At 55.1% G+C, this 16,604-nt stretch overlaps 2 protein-coding genes and 3 non-coding genes across 5 annotated transcripts; all 5 read right to left on the bottom strand.

The window, feature by feature from the left end:
- Positions 1-68: 68 nt before the first annotated feature.
- Positions 69-5,679, bottom strand: CD68 (CD68 molecule). Its single transcript, XM_006112098.5, has 6 exons — positions 5,418-5,679; positions 2,605-3,260; positions 2,370-2,489; positions 2,002-2,074; positions 1,337-1,504; positions 69-399 (listed from the first exon to the last, which is right to left on the bottom strand). The coding sequence occupies exons 1-6, from the start codon at positions 5,452-5,454 to the stop codon at positions 263-265; spliced, it is 1,191 nt and encodes a 396-aa protein (XP_006112160.3). The 5' UTR covers positions 5,455-5,679; the 3' UTR covers positions 69-262.
- Positions 5,680-7,623: 1,944 nt separating this feature from the next.
- Positions 7,624-15,802, bottom strand: EIF4A1 (eukaryotic translation initiation factor 4A1). The gene is made up of 11 exons (XM_006112099.5): positions 15,695-15,802; positions 14,428-14,476; positions 13,938-14,070; positions 13,003-13,142; positions 12,369-12,537; positions 11,936-12,045; positions 10,586-10,729; positions 10,148-10,285; positions 9,559-9,648; positions 9,055-9,134; positions 7,624-8,606 (listed from the first exon to the last, which is right to left on the bottom strand). The coding sequence occupies exons 1-11, from the start codon at positions 15,796-15,798 to the stop codon at positions 8,462-8,464; spliced, it is 1,302 nt and encodes a 433-aa protein (XP_006112161.2). The 5' UTR covers positions 15,799-15,802; the 3' UTR covers positions 7,624-8,461.
- On the bottom strand, positions 9,855-9,986 carry LOC112547014 (small nucleolar RNA SNORA42/SNORA80 family). The gene has a single exon (XR_003090751.3). It is a non-coding gene; the product is annotated as a small nucleolar RNA SNORA42/SNORA80 family (small nucleolar RNA).
- LOC112547018 (small nucleolar RNA SNORD10) lies at positions 12,158-12,296 on the bottom strand. Its single transcript, XR_003090753.1, has one exon. It is a non-coding gene; the product is annotated as a small nucleolar RNA SNORD10 (small nucleolar RNA).
- Positions 12,684-12,824, bottom strand: LOC112547017 (small nucleolar RNA SNORA48). The gene has a single exon (XR_003090752.1). It is a non-coding gene; the product is annotated as a small nucleolar RNA SNORA48 (small nucleolar RNA).
- Positions 15,803-16,604: the final 802 nt, after the last annotated feature.

Below are 16,604 nucleotides of genomic sequence, written 5' to 3'. Positions count from 1 at the left end.
GGCTGGTTACTGGGAGAGAATATTTGGAGGGGGTAGGTAAACCCATTGCAATGCAGACAGGACCCATATTTACTAGCAAACCCCCTCATTTATTTAATCTATAAAATAAAATACATAGATCTGGGATCTTGCTCCCCACCCCATTCCTTGTCCCCCTGAGCCAGGCAGTCCCTGCCCTGGGGCCAAGTAGGACCTGGTGCCCCCTAGAGGGGACAGGCCCCAGACTCCCTCCTCCCACATCCTCCCTCAGTGTCTCGGCCCCTCAGATGGTCTGGTAGCCGCCCCGCGCTCTGCGCCGGCCCAGCAGGTAGGCAATGACCACGATGAGGATGAGGACCAGCAGAACCACCCCGATGACGATGGGAACCACTAGGCTGTGCTGATCTGGGCACAGCTCAGCTGCAAGAGAGGAGAGGCAGGGCTGAGAATGCGGGGGACAGAGCTGATATGGGGATGCAGGACTTGGGCAGGGGATTATGGGAGTCTGGGAAAGATGAGAGGCTTATGGGGGCGGGAGGTCCAAGGGTGAGGAAGGTTATGGGTGGAAGAGGGTGGATATGTGGCTATTCGGGGGGGAGAGAGCTGGGAGAAGTGGGATTTTGGGGTGGCTGGGATGGGGGAGCGTAGTGCATTCAGGGTGGGATGCCGGCCTGGGACTGGGGGGCTAGAGGATTGACCTGGTAGGGGGGTGGGGTAACTGAGTGGGGGAGCCCCAGGACCATGGGAAGTGGGGGGGAGAAGTGAGTATGGAGGACAGGCATAGGGATGAGGTAGCAGAGAGCAGACAGCTAAATGGGGCAGTAGGGAGCAGGCTCAGGCAGAGGTGGGGGGCAGGCCCAGGGCCAAGAGGGGGAGCGGTGGCAGGAAAAGTGGAGAGTGGGGGCTGAGGAAGATTTGAAGCAGGGGGCCGGGGAAGGACGCAAAGCCGACTTGAGGGGTGAGCTGGGGAGAGGGGTGGTGCCACAGACCCAGGGCAGAAGGGCCAGGAGTGGGGAGCTAAAAATAACTGTGGGGCAGGCATGGGGTGGGAGAGCTGGGAGGTTGCAGGAGCTGTGAGGGGTAGAAGGTCAGGCCTGGGGACAAGGGAGGGGAGCGGGCTGGCAGAGAGCTGGGGAGAGGAAGCTGAATAGAACTATGGGGGGCAGATGGGACAACTGGAGACTGGGAGAGCTAGGAGGGGAAGGGGGCAGGCCTGGGGTCAAGAGGAGAAGCCATTGGGGCAAAGCAGGGTGGCTGGAGGAGAGCTGAGTTGGGGGCCTGGGAAAGGGAGCCACATGGGCTTGTGGGGGCCAGGCTGGGGAGGTGCAGGAGTAGGGAGAGTTGCGCGGGGCGGTACCTTCCCCGAAGTTGCCGCTGTGCAGTGCGAAGGCCTGGACTTGCTCCTGCAGGGCGTCGAGGTGGAAGGCAGGGCTCAGCGCCAGGCTGCGGTTCTTGCATTGGTACGAGTGGCCCAGCCCAGCCTCAAACTCCCGCAAGGTGCTGTTCTGTGCTGCAAAGTACCTCTCTGGGCACAGGAGGCAGAGATGAGAGTTCGATCCTGAGCCAGTATCTCCCCCCCATATTCCCATGAAGCCTACACGTGCCCTGAAACTCCTCCCAAAGTCACTGCAAACTATGAACTTGCCCCCAAAGTCAACACAAACTCCCCCAAATTCACCCTGGGCCCCCAAAATCACCCTGAAGGCCCACTGTCACCCTAAGTTATGCCCACTCCCTAAAGCCACACTGAACCCCACAAAGTCACCCTGGGCCCTCCATCATCCTAAACTCCCCCTAAAGATATACTGGCCCCTGAAAGTCACTACAACCCCCCAATCACCTTCACCCCCATCACCCTGAACTCTCCCCCAAATCTTCCCCAGTCCTCCAAGTCACTCCAAACTCCCACCCAAGACTGCAAAGGTCACCCACACCCCTGGCCCCCCCAATTTACCTCCAATCCCTGGAAATGTACCCTAATCATTCCCCCCCACCCGCATTAGCCTCCACCCTATTTCTCACCCATAGCCCCAGGGAACTGGAGGCTCAGGTTGGTTCGGACCTCATTCAGGTAGCAAGTTTTTTGGGTTTCATTCTGGGGAGACAAAAGAGATCAGAGCAGTTTGGATGCTCCTAAGTCTGCCCAGCATGGAGATGCAGCCACCTCTGGGGTGGAGCACAGCAGTTCATACAACCCCCCCAGCCTGCTTCATACAACCCCCCCAGTGCCCACTTGCGCTGCCCTGGGGCCGGTCCTGCCTTCCAGGGGACAGCTCCTCCTACTGAACCCCCCCCCCCCCGACACACACCAATTCCTGTCCCACAGCACTCCCTTGGGCCAGTTCTGCCAGTCAAGGGGAAGCACCCCTTTGCTGAACCCTCACTAGTACCTTTTTGAAGGTGAAGATTAGGAAGCCCTGGGCAAAGCTGAGCTGCATGGTGGCGGTGTCATTGGTGCATTTTCCTGACACTTTGGTCTGGTTTGGCTGGACAGCAAAGGTGCCCCAGAGCTGGAAAAGAGACAGAGAAGTGGGGTGACCTGGTATCACCATCCCTGAACTCCCAGAGCTGGAGAGAGAACCCAGGAATCCAGGCTTTGACCACTAGTCCCCCGCTTCCTCTTACCTTTGTTTTGGAGCTGTTTGTGTACTCGACTCGTATCTGGAGGCCTGACTGGATCCGCAGGCAGACTTCCTTCTCCTTCATCACCCGGTAGTCTCCTACCTTCACATCTGGGGACACAGTCGGGGCCACCGTGGTGAGGTGCGGGGTCGTGTGGGGTGTGGTGTGATTGGCGGGATGTGTTGTGGGGTGGGGCGTGGTGTGATTGGCGGGATGTGTTGTGGGGTGGGGCGTGGTGTGATTGGCGGGATGTGTTGTGGGGTGGGGCGTGGTGTGATTGGTGGGATGTGTTGTGGGGCGGGGCGTGGTGTGATTGGCGGGATGTGTTGTGGGGTGGGGCGTGGTGTGATTAGCAGGATGGGTAGTGGTGTGATGCGTTGTGCGGTGGGTGGTGGTGGGATGTGTTGTGCGGTGGGTGGTGGTGGGATGCGTTGTGCGGTGGGTGGTGGTGGGACGTGTCGTGCGATGGGTGGTGGTGGGACGGGTAGTGGTGGTTTTAGTGAAGGATGGCAAAAGGGTGGCTGATTTCTTATGGCGGGGGCAGCCGTCGCTGTCGCATGGAGCCTCAATCCCAGAGTCTGGTGTGGGACCCTGGAGTCCGGGCTCCTGGTCTGTGGTTAGTTCTTGCGCCACATTGCCGGGCAGGGTGGAGCTGCAGACTAGACGGGTGAGGAAGGAGGTAGAAAATTAGACCGCCAAGCTCAACAAAGGACACCAATGTTCCTACCCTGGCTAGTTGTGTCCCTTTCACCATCCTGAGGGTCCAAAGTAAACATGCACATTGCTAATCCAGCTGCAGGAGGTGGCAAATATAGAAGGATAATTTCTCTCATCCCAAAGACTCTGCCATCTGACTGCCCCCTGTACACCATGCCAACATCAGGCACAATCTTTTAACTTGACCTTAATAGGGAATACATTCAAGATGCCACATTAGGGTCCAGATTTAACACTGCCTTAAGAATCCAGATTCAATCCTCCATGTTTCAAAACATGTGGGCCTCCCAATTACATTTTGCTTTCAAATCCTGCCCTCGAAAGCGACCCTATCTCAGCTGACACTGAAAGAAAGATTCCTGAAAGATTCCCCCCATTACACTACAGAGTTAACATCCCAATTGAAAAGCCAGGACTTGTTTCATGTGGGAAAGAAAGACAAGGGCAAGGTGCCTCCCCAAATCCTTCCTGACATGTTCCTCAGCCCACCCAATCCAAAACCGTGAGGTTTTTTCAGATGATATCATCATTACTTTTCAGAGGTGTTACCTCTGAAAACTACACTTTTCTTCAACTTCTGTTTGGATCAAAAAATAAATGGACTTTTAGGACAATTCCACATATTTTTGATTGTCCGAAAAATGTTGAAATAACCCTGTTTGCAAATCCATCGTTCCCAGGGTATTAGCCAGACACAGTGGGCGTGGCTGTATTTTTAGTGGAGTATTCATCTGTGTTTATTAGCTTTTCTCCTTGTCCCATTTTTCACACATTTTGAGGAAAAGGAACATTTCCCCCTGCTTAAGTTGGTGCCGCTGTGGAAAGTGAAACAAAATCCCCCTTTTTTTCACCCCAATCCAAAGCAATTCAGCTTTTTGTCCCCATATCAGAGCAAATGTGTAAGTTATTTGCAACAGGCAAATTACTGAGAAAACTGACCCTCCCCCTCCATTTCAGTGATTCTACTGCCAGAATTGCGTAACTCTAACCTTTGGTTCAATGCAAAGAAAAAAATCCATTTGGCTGTGATATTTTCTGATGTTTTGTGTCCAATTTGTAGGACACTGCTTCTTTTCCCCACCCAAACCTTCCAAACAACAATCTTTTTAGTGCCAAAGGTGGGGGGGGGGAGGGTATTTTTTCCCACTCCAAATCCCAAACAAGCCCAGTGTTTCCTGTAAGCTGAGAGCTTGGTTTGCCATTCATGAGAGAGTCCAATGCCGCCCAGCCGATCAGCAGAGGCAGCATATGCTTTGTGGTGGAACACATCCATACAGCACGAAAGAAAATTTATTCCTCACACAAATGGAAAAACTTAGAAGGAACGCTGAATGAGCCCCAAAGATCTGGATGATTTTCTGCCTAATACTGGGCAAAAAACCCCAACTACATGGAAACTCAATTTGTGAGGTGGGAATTTTGTTGAGAATTCAAGGGATTTCTATGCAAAAACCAAAGGGAAAAAAAACTCCACAACTTTTCACATGTTAAGGGCCTGTGTTGCCAAAAACATGACATTTTTTTCCTTGTTAGCCCCATAGTCAATAGCTTTAAGGTGCAGTTCAGACCCTAAACATCACCTTTGACCTATTCTGTTCCATGCATGCCAAATGACAGGAAATGTTCCTTTCCCACCCCAACCTCACAGAAAACCAATGTTGTGTCAAAACAACGCTAGAGCAAGCAGACGTGAAGAAGGTTAAATGACTCCTGGGTTCTAATCCCAGCAATGGGTAGCAAGCAAGGTCCAGAGGGTTGGCAGGGGGTGGACTGTGAACAAGAACTCCTGGGTTCTCTCCCTAGTTCTGAGAGGAGTGAGGACTAGTGGTTAAGAAAGGGAGGGGAGCCGGGAGTTCTGGGTTCTCTCCCCAGCTGTGGGAGGAGATTGGGGGCTGGTGGGTTAGGGCAGGTGAGTCTGGGAGCCAGGACGCCTGGGTTCTCTCCCTGGCTCTGGTTGGGGGCTGGTGGGTTAGGGCAGGTGAGTCTGGAAGCCAGGATGCCTGGGTTTTTGCCCTGGCTCTGGGTGAGTGGGAGGGGTAGGGTGTAGTAGCTTAGAATGGTGTCACCTATTCTCACCCACAGAGAAGACCAGCACAAACCTGCCAGAAAGAACAGCAGTGTTCCCAGGGAGCTCATGGTGAAGAGACCACAGGAGGAGTGTCTGTCCCTCACTCTGTCTCGCTGCCTCTGCCTCCTGTCCTGCGCTTCACTGATAAACTGTAGGAAACGAAACCAGTTCCCTTTCCAAGGCTGCTCTCCCGCCTCTCACCACCAATAACACGGAAATGGGCCTCACGCACAGATAAAAAATCCTCTCCCCCGAGATGCTGCCATCTCTGAGGCAAGGTGACCAGCTACACGGTGATCCCTCATCTGGTCTGAGTAAACATGCTCACAGGTCATGGGGCTGGGTTATCCAGCCAGGTGGGCCCCCAGGGCTGGGCTGTAGGTGGGGGAGGTGGGATAGTGTGTTGTATGGGCTCCTCAGTTGCAGGGAACTCCAGCTGCTGCAGGCTGCAGCCTGGGGGGAGATGAATCAGTGCTTTCACTTCCCCATCAGGATGCTTGGAGGGTGCTGAGTCAGCAACCCAGGGTAGGCCTGTGACCTTCATATGATGGGTCACATGTGCTAGGCCAGGGAGGGGGCTGGGAGCCAGGACTCTCTGGTTCTCTCTCAATTTGTTGCACATTACCTTGACTTTTGAACTGAGCTGGTGTCTGAGGTGAGGTTCAGTTCCAGACCCCAAACTCTTCTAGGCTGACTCCTGTCAGCGTGCAGGCCCCCAGTGCAGCCATCAGAGCAGGCTGGGTGAGTCCCAGCTGCCCAACTGGGTCAGACCAACTCTGCTCTGTAAACACACATGAGCACTCACTATGCCCTGTCAGCTGGTACTGGGAGCCAAGACCCCTGGGTTCTTTTGCTGGCTCTGGGAGAGCAGCAGTGGCTGGGGAAAGCAGTTGGATAGCATAGGCTAAGAGACACCTGACAGCCTTTGCTTCCATTCAAGGGATGTGTTTTCCTATGGAAAGCACAGGGTGGAAGCGTGAGCCCCTCCCCAGTGCACAACTTGCCTCTTGCCAGGGTCAGCTCTGTCTTCTCCTGAGTAGGAGGGAGCCATTCATCCTACCACCACCAGGGGGCAGCCTGCCCACCTAGCTTATATTTCCTTTCATGCCTGGGGAAAACTCTGCCACTGTATCTCCCTGCTGTCATGTTTCCAGCCAGCCACAGAAGAATGAGCAATCTGCAGAATCCATGGTGCTGTGGCAATTCATTCATAAATAAGCCCAACAGATCAGACACTAGGGTACACAGGAGCCTTGCTCTATCCTAGGTTACAGCAGTAGGAGAGTTAAGGCAAATAAAGGAGTAGAATTAATGGCCCCCAAGATCTAATATCCATTTTCCCTAGCTTAAGGCTCAGATGCCTGGCTTCTATGTTGTAAAGCTGGTGACAGCCCAGGTGTTGTCAACTAAGGAAGTAAAGCTAGTTCCACTCACTGCCAAACCACCCTGACAACCTAGTTCAACAGGAATCCAGTTCACCTGCAGAACTCCCTGCAACAGGATTGCACCCAGAAGAGCACTAGCCCAACAGGGCAAATACAGAAGGGCTCTACAGGAGGACAGACCCAACCATTATCTGCTGTTTAGGAAGCACAGAGCCAGATGCTGCCCTGGGTGTAATGTGGCAGAGATGCTGCCGGAGTGATACAGCACCTGCTCCGACAGCTCAGGCCCAGGGAAGTTAAAATAGGTATATAGGACAGCTGCCTCGGACTCAGGGGAACAAACCCTTAGCCACCCTTCACTCCCCCACCACCACACAGCATGGGAGTCTTGGGCAGCAGCTTGTGCACTCTTTCCTCATGTGTCCAACCCCAGCTGAGATCCCACTGTTTGTATCAGTCACCCCTTGTACTTCTACAGGCATTTTAGTCAGATTGCAGGGCCCTCACACAAGGTCATATCTCCATTTAATAGCAAGGAAACTGAGACTAAAAGGGAGGGGTCCCTCTTAGTAGGCATCCCCCCAGCAAGTCCAAAGTCTGGAAAAATTGGAGAGGGTGCAACATGCAGTGCAAAATAGTCCTCTTGGAGCTGTTGAGGAGACTGCTGTGATTAGTACCCCCTCATGCATACAGTGGAGCAGGATCCCACTGACACTAACTGGAAGATCAGCCACACAAAGCACAACATTCCTCCACTCAGCTGGGATGGGGAAGGACCTGGCCAAACTGCCTTGAGGCCCCGAGAGGGGGGTGTGTCACTCTCCCTTTACAAACACAACCCAAAGCAGCTGCCATGTTGCAAGATCTTTATTTGGTTCCTTTCAATAAATACTATACAAAAAAGTAAAAAGGTCGCAAACAATTTTGTTGGATGGGGGAAAATGGAGCGCAGGTTGGAGGAGGAACAAATTTCTAGCTTCATGTTTGTGAGGCTACTGATCTGGAGACTCCCCCCACACCCCAGAGCTACCAATCCTAAGGTAGGTCCAATTCACAAGCAGTTTGATTTAGCACCAGGATCAGGGTTGTGATAGCCTGGGGGCTTGTTAATGGACTGCCCAAGCTTTGGGAGCAGGGACAGCAGGATTCTGGGGTTAGAACCCTGCCATTCCACTAAATGCTCCAGTTCTGGGAGTGTGTGTGTGGGGGGGGGGGGAGGAATTAGTGAATACTGGGAACAGAAGTGGAAGCCAGCATGCCTGGGTCCCACCTCCCCCTCCTAATTAAGGAGGGATCCTGAATTAGGACTTCTGGGTTCCATGTAGCTGGGGAGAAGCCAGGAGTCCGGTTCCAAGACTAGAGTGACATGAGGGAACAAGGGTGTGAACTACTGGCCAGGATGCCAGGGTTCCCACCTTGCTCTGAAGTAATTCAGAGCCTGGAGGCCTGGTTCCTGCTGGTCTGGCCTCCAGGTGTGAGCAGTAGCAGGAGAGAAGTGGACAGAGACAGAGAAATGCCACAAAACACTAAAGTTGGATTTTTTTCACCTCCAAAAAGTGACATTTATTCAAAAGCCAAAAAACAAAAAACCCAAAACAACAAAAAAACGGAAAATTAAAAAAGTCTCCCGAGCCGGCGTGTGACAGCGGCTCGCAGGGCAGCGCCTGAGGCGCCCACTGCAGGAGCCCCCTCAGATCAGGTCAGCCACATTCAAGGGCATCTCCTCGATGGAGGTGTTGTAGAAGGTCTCTATGTCACGCAGGGTGCGCTTGTCCTCCTCGGTCACCATGTTGATGGCCACCCCTTTCCGGCCAAAACGCCCCCCTCGGCCGATCCTGGAGGGGAGAAGGGATGAGAGCAAGACTCCTGGGTTCTCTCCCTAGCTCTGGGAGAGGAATGGGGGCTGGTGGGTTACACCCCAGCGTGTCTCAACCAGTGGTACAAGTAACCTTAGGGGTACTCGAGAGATGTCTGGGGATATGTCAACTGAAATTTGGAGAAAGCTGAATTGGTTTCAAGTTTTACAATGTTTTATTTTTGTACCTTTTACACTCAATTTCACCACCCACCTAGTTACAATTAAGTTTAAACAAATGTGTTACAATGTAGAAAAAAATGGTGTGTCTGAAAACTGTAGGTAATGGGGTATTTTTAAAAAAGGGGTACTTTATAAAAGATTGAGAAACACTGGGTTAGAGCAGGAGGCTGGGAGCCAGGACTCCTGGTTCTCTCCCTGGCACTGGGAGGGGCCCAGAAACACCCCCTCCCCTACCCCACTGATACCTGTGGATGTAGTTCTCCCGGTTGGTGGGTAGATCATAGTTGATAACAAGCGAAACCTGCTGCACATCAATGCCACGGGCCTGGGGAAGAAAAGGCAGCCAGTTCTCAGACTCCACACCTGCACATGGGCAGCACCCATCATAAGAATGTGGGCTGCCATGCCACAACTGAGGCCCCAGGTGGGGATGCCTCCTGTGGGGAGCAGCCCCATCTTGGTTTTCCAAGGAGCTACATTCCACACACAGCATGGGGAGGCTGGGAGGAGAGGGAATCTCCTTGGGTGGGAGGTGCCCATGACACTGGGGTTTGCTGACACCTAAGATGGCTGCTGTCATGTGATGGCAGCCATTTTAGGTGGGCTGATCTCCCCAGTTCCCTCCCAATTCCTGTGCTTATAACTCCTCCCACCACCCCAAGTTACCATGCCTATCACTTGTGCCCCTCCCCTGTACCAGAAGTTGGGGAACATTTAACTCCACATCTCCAGCCCCACCCAAATCTCACCAGTAAGTCAGTGGTGATGAGGACCCGGCTGGAGCCAGAGCGGAATTCACGCATGATCACGTCACGTTCCTTTTGGTCCATGTCTCCGTGCTGGGGGAACAGGAAAAGTCATTAGTAGCTAATGCAGTCCTATGGGGAGGGGTGTTCCTCACATCTCCCTCCCTGATCTGTGGGGCAACCCACAGCCCCCTTCCTGGGGAATCTTGCACTGTCAGCCACTGAAAGGGAAAGGGACAGAACCCAGGAGTCCTGCTTCCCAACTCTGCCCCACCCCCAGCCAGGCAGCCCCTGCAAATAGCTGTGCCCCCCATTTGAGTCCAGGACCCACAGGCACTGGGACGGCCATGGTTCAGGAGGGCCATCTACTCTTGCATGGGGTACACTATGGAGGAGCTATGGGGTACCCTTCCATAAATCCAGACCCATGCTGCCGGAGTGGGATTAGAACCCAGGCATTCTGGCCCTGCTTTATACTACCACCCCTGAAACCAGGGACAGCACCCAGGAATCCTGACTCCTAGCCACCCTGCTCTGACACCAGCCCCCACCAGAGCTGGAGAGAGAACCACCCCACCCGGACCAGCTATACCATGGCAGAGACGGTGAAGTCCCGGGCATGCATCTTCTCGGTCAGCCAGTCAACCTTCCGGCGAGTGTTGATAAATATGACAGCCTGGGTGATGGTCAGGGTCTCATAGAGATCACATAGTGTGTCCAGTTTCCATTCCTGGGGAGAGGGAGGTTTGCCCAACAAGGGTTAGGCCTGCAGCTGACAATCCCCTTCCCCCCCTCCAGCAGGGCCTGCAGACACCAAAACACAGTGGCCAGAACTACCCCCAACATAGCTGTACTCCCCATTTCAGGGACCTCACTCTGACATTAGGGGAGGCCATGGTTCAGGGGGGATGACTGCTCTTGCATGGGGCACACTGGGGAGGAGCCATGGCAGGGCTCCTCCATAAATCCACGACCATGCAGCTAGAGTGGGAATAGAACCCAGGCATCTTGGCTTCCCCTCCCCCCACACCTCTCTCTCGACGTTGATGTAGAACTGCCGGATGCCCTCCAAGGTCAACTCCTCCTTCTTCACCAAGATGCGGATCGGGTCCCGCATGAACTTCTTGGTCACTTCTAGTACATCCATGGGCATGGTGGCTGACAGGAGCACCACCTGGGGGGAGGGGAGAGAAGGACAGGACATGGGAGTGAGAGGTGAAGCTGCCCACCTTCCTCACCCAAGATCCTATCTGAGCTGTCACAACTGGAGCATTTCCCCTGCGTTCCAGCTTGCTCTAGCTCCCCCTCTCTCCTGCGTCCTGGGTTCTAGACCACTCTATTGGTGGTTTACCGGCCCATTGACTAATACACCTACCCACGAAGCCAGTGTTCCTTAACTGTAAGACTGAGGAACACCAAGCAATTTTTTTAAAATGAGAACACCAAGGATTTTTTTTGGTGAGGGAAAAGAAAAAAAGGTCAGAGGATGGAGTAAGTTATGGAGTAAAAGTGTTACCTGCCCCTTTAAGGGTGGCCATTTTGAACTCTGTTCTCCATAGCACACCGACTGCCTCACAGCACACCGGTGCGCCACGGAACACAGTTTAAGAAACACTGCACAAGCTGCAGATCCCTCTACTGGTGGCTCCAGCACCCCACTAGCCAGCTCCCCAGGCTCCAGATCCTACTATTGTGACTCCACCACCCCAATGACAAGACTCCTCCACTGGCAGTTCTAGCTCCCCACTGATTACCAATCCTTTCTGCGTTTAAGACTTTTTTTACTGGTGGTTCTTGCTCCCCTGGTGATCTGTCCCTGCTTCCTGGGTTCTAAGTTCCTCCACTGGCATCTGCAGCGCCCCACTAACTTATGCTCCTGGATTCTAAATCCCTTTCCAACCAGTCTCAAGTTCTGTGTAGCAGACTTCAACTCTCCACAGATAGGCCTAGTTAGCTGCTTTTTCTGCCACTTCACCACTCCTCACCCTGTGGGTTTGACCTCTTGGTGCTCACCTAGAACTCTAATCTTGATCACCACCAGGTTTTTCTTTCTCCCTGGTAGACTCACTACTCGTCTCGCGTAGCCAGTTCAACCTTGTTTTGGGGGAGTTGGGAGGGGGAAGAGCAATTAGTTTAGAACCATGGGTGGGGTGGATTCAGTAGTGGAGCTAGCCATGGACTAGCTAGTGTGTGGCTAGCCTAGAACCCCCAGGAATATCACTGCTTTAGATCCCTCCTAATCCCATTCTCTCCCTGCCCTCCACTGAGACTCGCCGCCAGAGAGTCCAATCCTGAATCACTTCTCCCCCCCCGCCCCCGCATTCTGGATTGAGTAGTTTCTGATTCTAGATCACCCTCCCATCCCGGGCTCCCAGCCCACCTGGGTGTTCCCGCTCAGCTTCTGGAATATGTCGTAGATCTGGTCCTTAAATCCACGGCTCAACATTTCATCGGCCTCATCCAGCACGAACATCTTAATGAATTTGGGTGCTGCCGGGAGAGGGTGGGGAGGCTGTCAGCCTGACCAAGAATATGTGGGCAGGGGTTGCATGTTGGGGGTGAGTAGTAGTTGGTTCCCCAGGGATCAAGAACAAAAGATGCTGTTCTCAGTCAGAGGGCTCTGATCATGCCCAGAAACCCTGTGCCAGACCCAGACGGGCAGCCTGCAGGCAGAACGCCAAGCAGAAGCACAAGGAAGCACTGGGATCAGCTGACACGCATGGGGGAAATCATCACTGAACAGGCATGGGGCAGGTCCACCCCCACCCATGTGAAGAAAGGACTGTCCTTCCCCCACAAGCACCACCACTTACATAGGTATCGCCTGTTCAACATGTCGAAGACTCGGCCTGGAGTCCCCACAATGATGTGGGGTGCTTCCATCTGCAGCTTCTGCACCTCAGCCCGGACATTGGTGCCCCCAATACAAGCATGGCACGAAGCCCCCATGTAGTCCCCCAAGGCCATCACGACCTTCTGGATCTGCAATGAGGAAGCAACAGTGAGCAGCCAGAGTGCCAGGCCTTGCTGCAGAGGCATCTCTGGCAGTAGGCAAGAGGATCCTAATTACCAACTACCTTGTCCACAGATGCAGGCATCTAAGCAGTTGGTACCGAGGACCTCAATAGCCTTGTGCCCCCAGCATGAACCAGCGACAGCCACTGCCAAGGCAACTGTGCTGGGATGAATAGGGGCACGTCACTCTGCCCCTGCTAGATTTAAGAGCTGCGCCACCAACCAGACGCGCCTCTGCCCAGGTAGCAAGGGAGGTCCAATTCCATGGGGGGGAGGAGACAGACAGACAGACACGGAATGAGAGGAAACATGGGGAGAGTCAGAATTCCCAGGATGAGTCACCATCAATGTCTCCATTAGGTGTTACTGGACTGCTTTGCTTCATTAAATGAAGGGGAGGGAGGGGGGGTTAAGGGCTGCCAGCCAACTCACCTGCTGGGCCAACTCCCGGGTTGGGGCCAGTACCAAGGCTTGGGTCGCCTTCAGGTCCAGCTCGATCTGCTGGAGGATAGAAATGGCGAAGGTGGCAGTCTTCCCAGTGCCAGACTGAGCTTGCGCGATCACATCATAACCTAAGGGAGATGAGAGGCACTGGTCAGCACCTGCCCCAGGATGCCTGTGTATCAGATGGGGAACCTCAGGCTTCCGGCTTGCCTTGATCCGGACCTTGAGGTTCAGCACCTCCCCACCCCCATTGGGGAACCTACACTGGCACTCCAGGCTGCTGCCCCCCCGCCCTCGGGCTGGATTTACTAGACCCCCCTCCCCCTCAAGCTCTGGTGTGTGAGAGCATGGTGGAGCATGTCTGTCTTCTTAGAGGCCACATCAGTGCAGGGTGTTGTGGTTTTTTTTTTTAAATATAAACACTTCTCATTTGTGGGCTGCCCCTGACATTTCTGTGGGCAAATGGCCCCAACCCAAAAGTTTCCCGACCCCTGCTGTGTAGCCTGCTGCTCTGCCTCAGATATTGCAGCATATTGACACCCAGCCAGGAATTCCTATATAACCAGCCAGCCAACCCCAGAGGTGGCTGCATCACGGCGCTAGCTGAGGGATCCTGGTGTAACCAGCCACCCCGCCCTAGAGATGACTGCATTTCACAGTTCAACCACCCAGTACTGAAGTTCCAATAGTCATGTGCCCCCAGCATGAACCAGCAACAGCCACCACCCAGGATACTGTGCAGGGATGAATAGGGACTCCCCACTTTTCCCCTATTAGATTTAAGAGCCATGCCTTCAACCAGATGCCTCTTTGCCCATTAGCAGGGGAGGGGAAGAGTTCATCCAGCATTTCCCACTCAACCCTACTCCACCAACAGTCTCCCATTTGGATGTAACCTCCCCATTTGTGAGGCGCCAACTCACCCTTGATACAAGGAAGGATGGCTCGCTGCTGGATAGCGGAAGGCTTTTCAAACCCATAGGCATAGATTCCCCGCAGCAGGGACTCCGACAGGTTCATATCGTCAAAGCTGTCCACGATCTCATTCCAGTTGCTCTGGAGGAGAAAGGGTTAATAGTGCTCCCCCCAAGTTACCTGAGCAGCTCCCTGAACTGGTCATTGCTCCTCCCCCCACAACTCCTGTCTCTACAGAGGAGAAGGACTTTGCAGGAAGATAATGAGCCTGCTGTTCTCCTAGTTAGCCCCCCAAACTAAACTAATCTCCTGGGTACCACCAAATCTCTAGTGACCACCAGAAGGCAGCTTAGCCTACCCTGCACCTACAGCCCACCCCCACTGGCCTAACCAGAGGCTCATTCTCCCTCACAGGGAGACAATGAACCCTGCCCTCACCCCAAAACACCCCAGTGATGTCACGAGTTAGACCCGTGCTGGCACGCATCCCAGGCCCACCTCAATGATGCCATCGGGGTCCATTCCCTCGGGGCCATTGTCTCTAGATCTGGAAAGGAGGCAAGAGGCTGGGGATTAGAAGTGGGACAGGCAGGATGACAAGTGAGAACTGGACACTGCCCCCCACCCAATCCTCGGCCAGGCTGGGGAGGGGTATCCTGCTATTCAACATGCCCAGACGCTTCATCCCCTCACATGACCAGGACCCCTCGCCCATCTTAGCCCCCACCCCAAAGCGCGGGGGGGCCCACCCCCACTGCTGCCTGGGACCCCTCCTCCACCCGAGGGGGCGATTGAGACACCCCCAGTACCCGTATAGGCCCCGGGCCCACCTCTCCCTTCCCCCGCAGGCCCTGTCAAGTCGGAGCCGGAAGCAGCCCCTCCCCACGAGCCCAGCCCAGGCCGTTCCACGTGCGGCTCAGGTCTCGCATCGGAAGGCCCGCCCCCGCCACCCCATACCATTGGCGGGCTAGTCTGACGTCACCGCCGCGTTCCCCGGATGCCGCGCGCAGTAGAAGGACAATGGGCTCTCCCAGCGGTCTCTTCTCCCGCCCCCCACCACGGGGAAAAGATGGACTCGTCCATTGCTCCCCCCAACTCAGGCAGAGAATAGGCTCCGCCGGAAAGGGAGATCACGGAATGGACTCGTCCATTGGCGGTCCCTAGCCCCCGCGCGCATGGATCCGCCCGGGAGAAACCGATCCGCGTCCCACCCAGGGGGGCTCGAAAACGTAGGCCTCCCCGAAAGTATTATAATGGACTCGCCCAGGCTCTAGATTCCGCCCCACTGCAGAATGAGATGGCTCCCCCCGGGAATAGGCCGCCTGCCGGATTTCCCACCGTCTCAAAATGGCATCGCGCTCCCTCTTCTCGGGCGGGGGATGGATCTGTCCTACCGCCTCCCAATAGGCAACAATGTCAAGCATTCGTCCCTACCCCTCGCAGGTTGGTTCCGTCCGCGCCCCCTGTGGGTGAAATGGACTCACCCTTCCACCCCTCCCGACTTTCTAGATCCCTCCGTTCCATACAGACGAGGCTTCTACTTTTCTAGAATGGGCTCATGACCCCCACTAAAGCAGATGGCACTACCCATGGCGTGGAAGGCTCCTTCCTGTAATAGATTCTCCCACATCCCCGCCCCCAGAATGGCTACGCCGCGCGCGCCAAGAATAGAACGCGGCGACAGTCGCTTGGTGCGTCCCTCCCCGCGGGGCCGTGGTGTGGCCTAGTGGAGTGAGGCCTAGCCGAGTGGCGCGCACACACTCACCGGCTCTCCAGACTCGCAGACATCCTGGGCAGGATCCTACCCCCACCCGCCTCGCCAGCTCTTATAACTGCGCCGCTGGCCCCACCCCTCGGCCGCACTCCCATTGGCCGCCCATCCCCCGGCCGCGCTCCCATTGGCCGCCTGCGCCCGGCTCCTACCGGTGACATCGACGCTGAGGGAAGGGTGGCGCGTGACGTCAGGTCGCCCTCGGGCGGCGGCCGGAGTGAATCAGGCGCCAGCACGCCGGGTGTGGATTGGCCAGCGCTCGCGTCCGTCATTGGTACGGCTGAGGGCGGAAGGGGCGTGGCTATGGACCGGAAGAGAGTCCGGCTGGGTTGGCAGCACGTGGGTGGGGTGCTGCAAGGCCGGCTCGAGTCGCGGCCTGCTTTTGTGCGTGCCTCCCACGTCCGGAGCATTAGCCCCTCCGGGTCCCTGTACACCCCCCCCCATAGCCAGGCGCCCCATGGGCTCCCCAACCCCTTCTCCAGCCTCCACCAGGCCCCCAGCACTGCACTCCCCCCCACCGCACCAGGGACTCCACCTGGGCTACCAATTCGATCCCTTCCACCCCCACCCCCCTATTTCCCACTCAGAGACACAACCCCCCCCCCCCGCCCCAGGATCCCTCCAGCCAGGGCCTCTAGCCACTGCCACCCACTCTGGCATCATCTCCTACCAACCCCCACAGCCAGAGCCTCCCCCACTTAGCCTTCCCCCCCAGCCCAGAGCCCCAGGCTTCCCATTTCTATGAATTTTCTGGAAATGACTCCTCCAGTCTCTGATTATCAGAGGAGCAGTCAGTCCTCCTTTGCAGCTGTAAAACAGGTTGCCTGCCTGCTAGCGTAAAGTCCTTGTGACTGGCAGCCTGGAGCCAATGGGTGTTGCTGCAGTATCTTGGGCAGTTTGGAAC

Source organism: Pelodiscus sinensis, chromosome 22 (assembly GCF_052426305.1).
Source record: "Pelodiscus sinensis isolate ZL-2025 chromosome 22, ASM5242630v1, whole genome shotgun sequence".
Lineage (NCBI taxonomy): Eukaryota > Metazoa > Chordata > Testudines > Trionychidae > Pelodiscus > Pelodiscus sinensis.
Note: the sequence above shows the minus strand (reverse complement) of the source record. Positions and strands in the feature narration are given on the sequence as shown.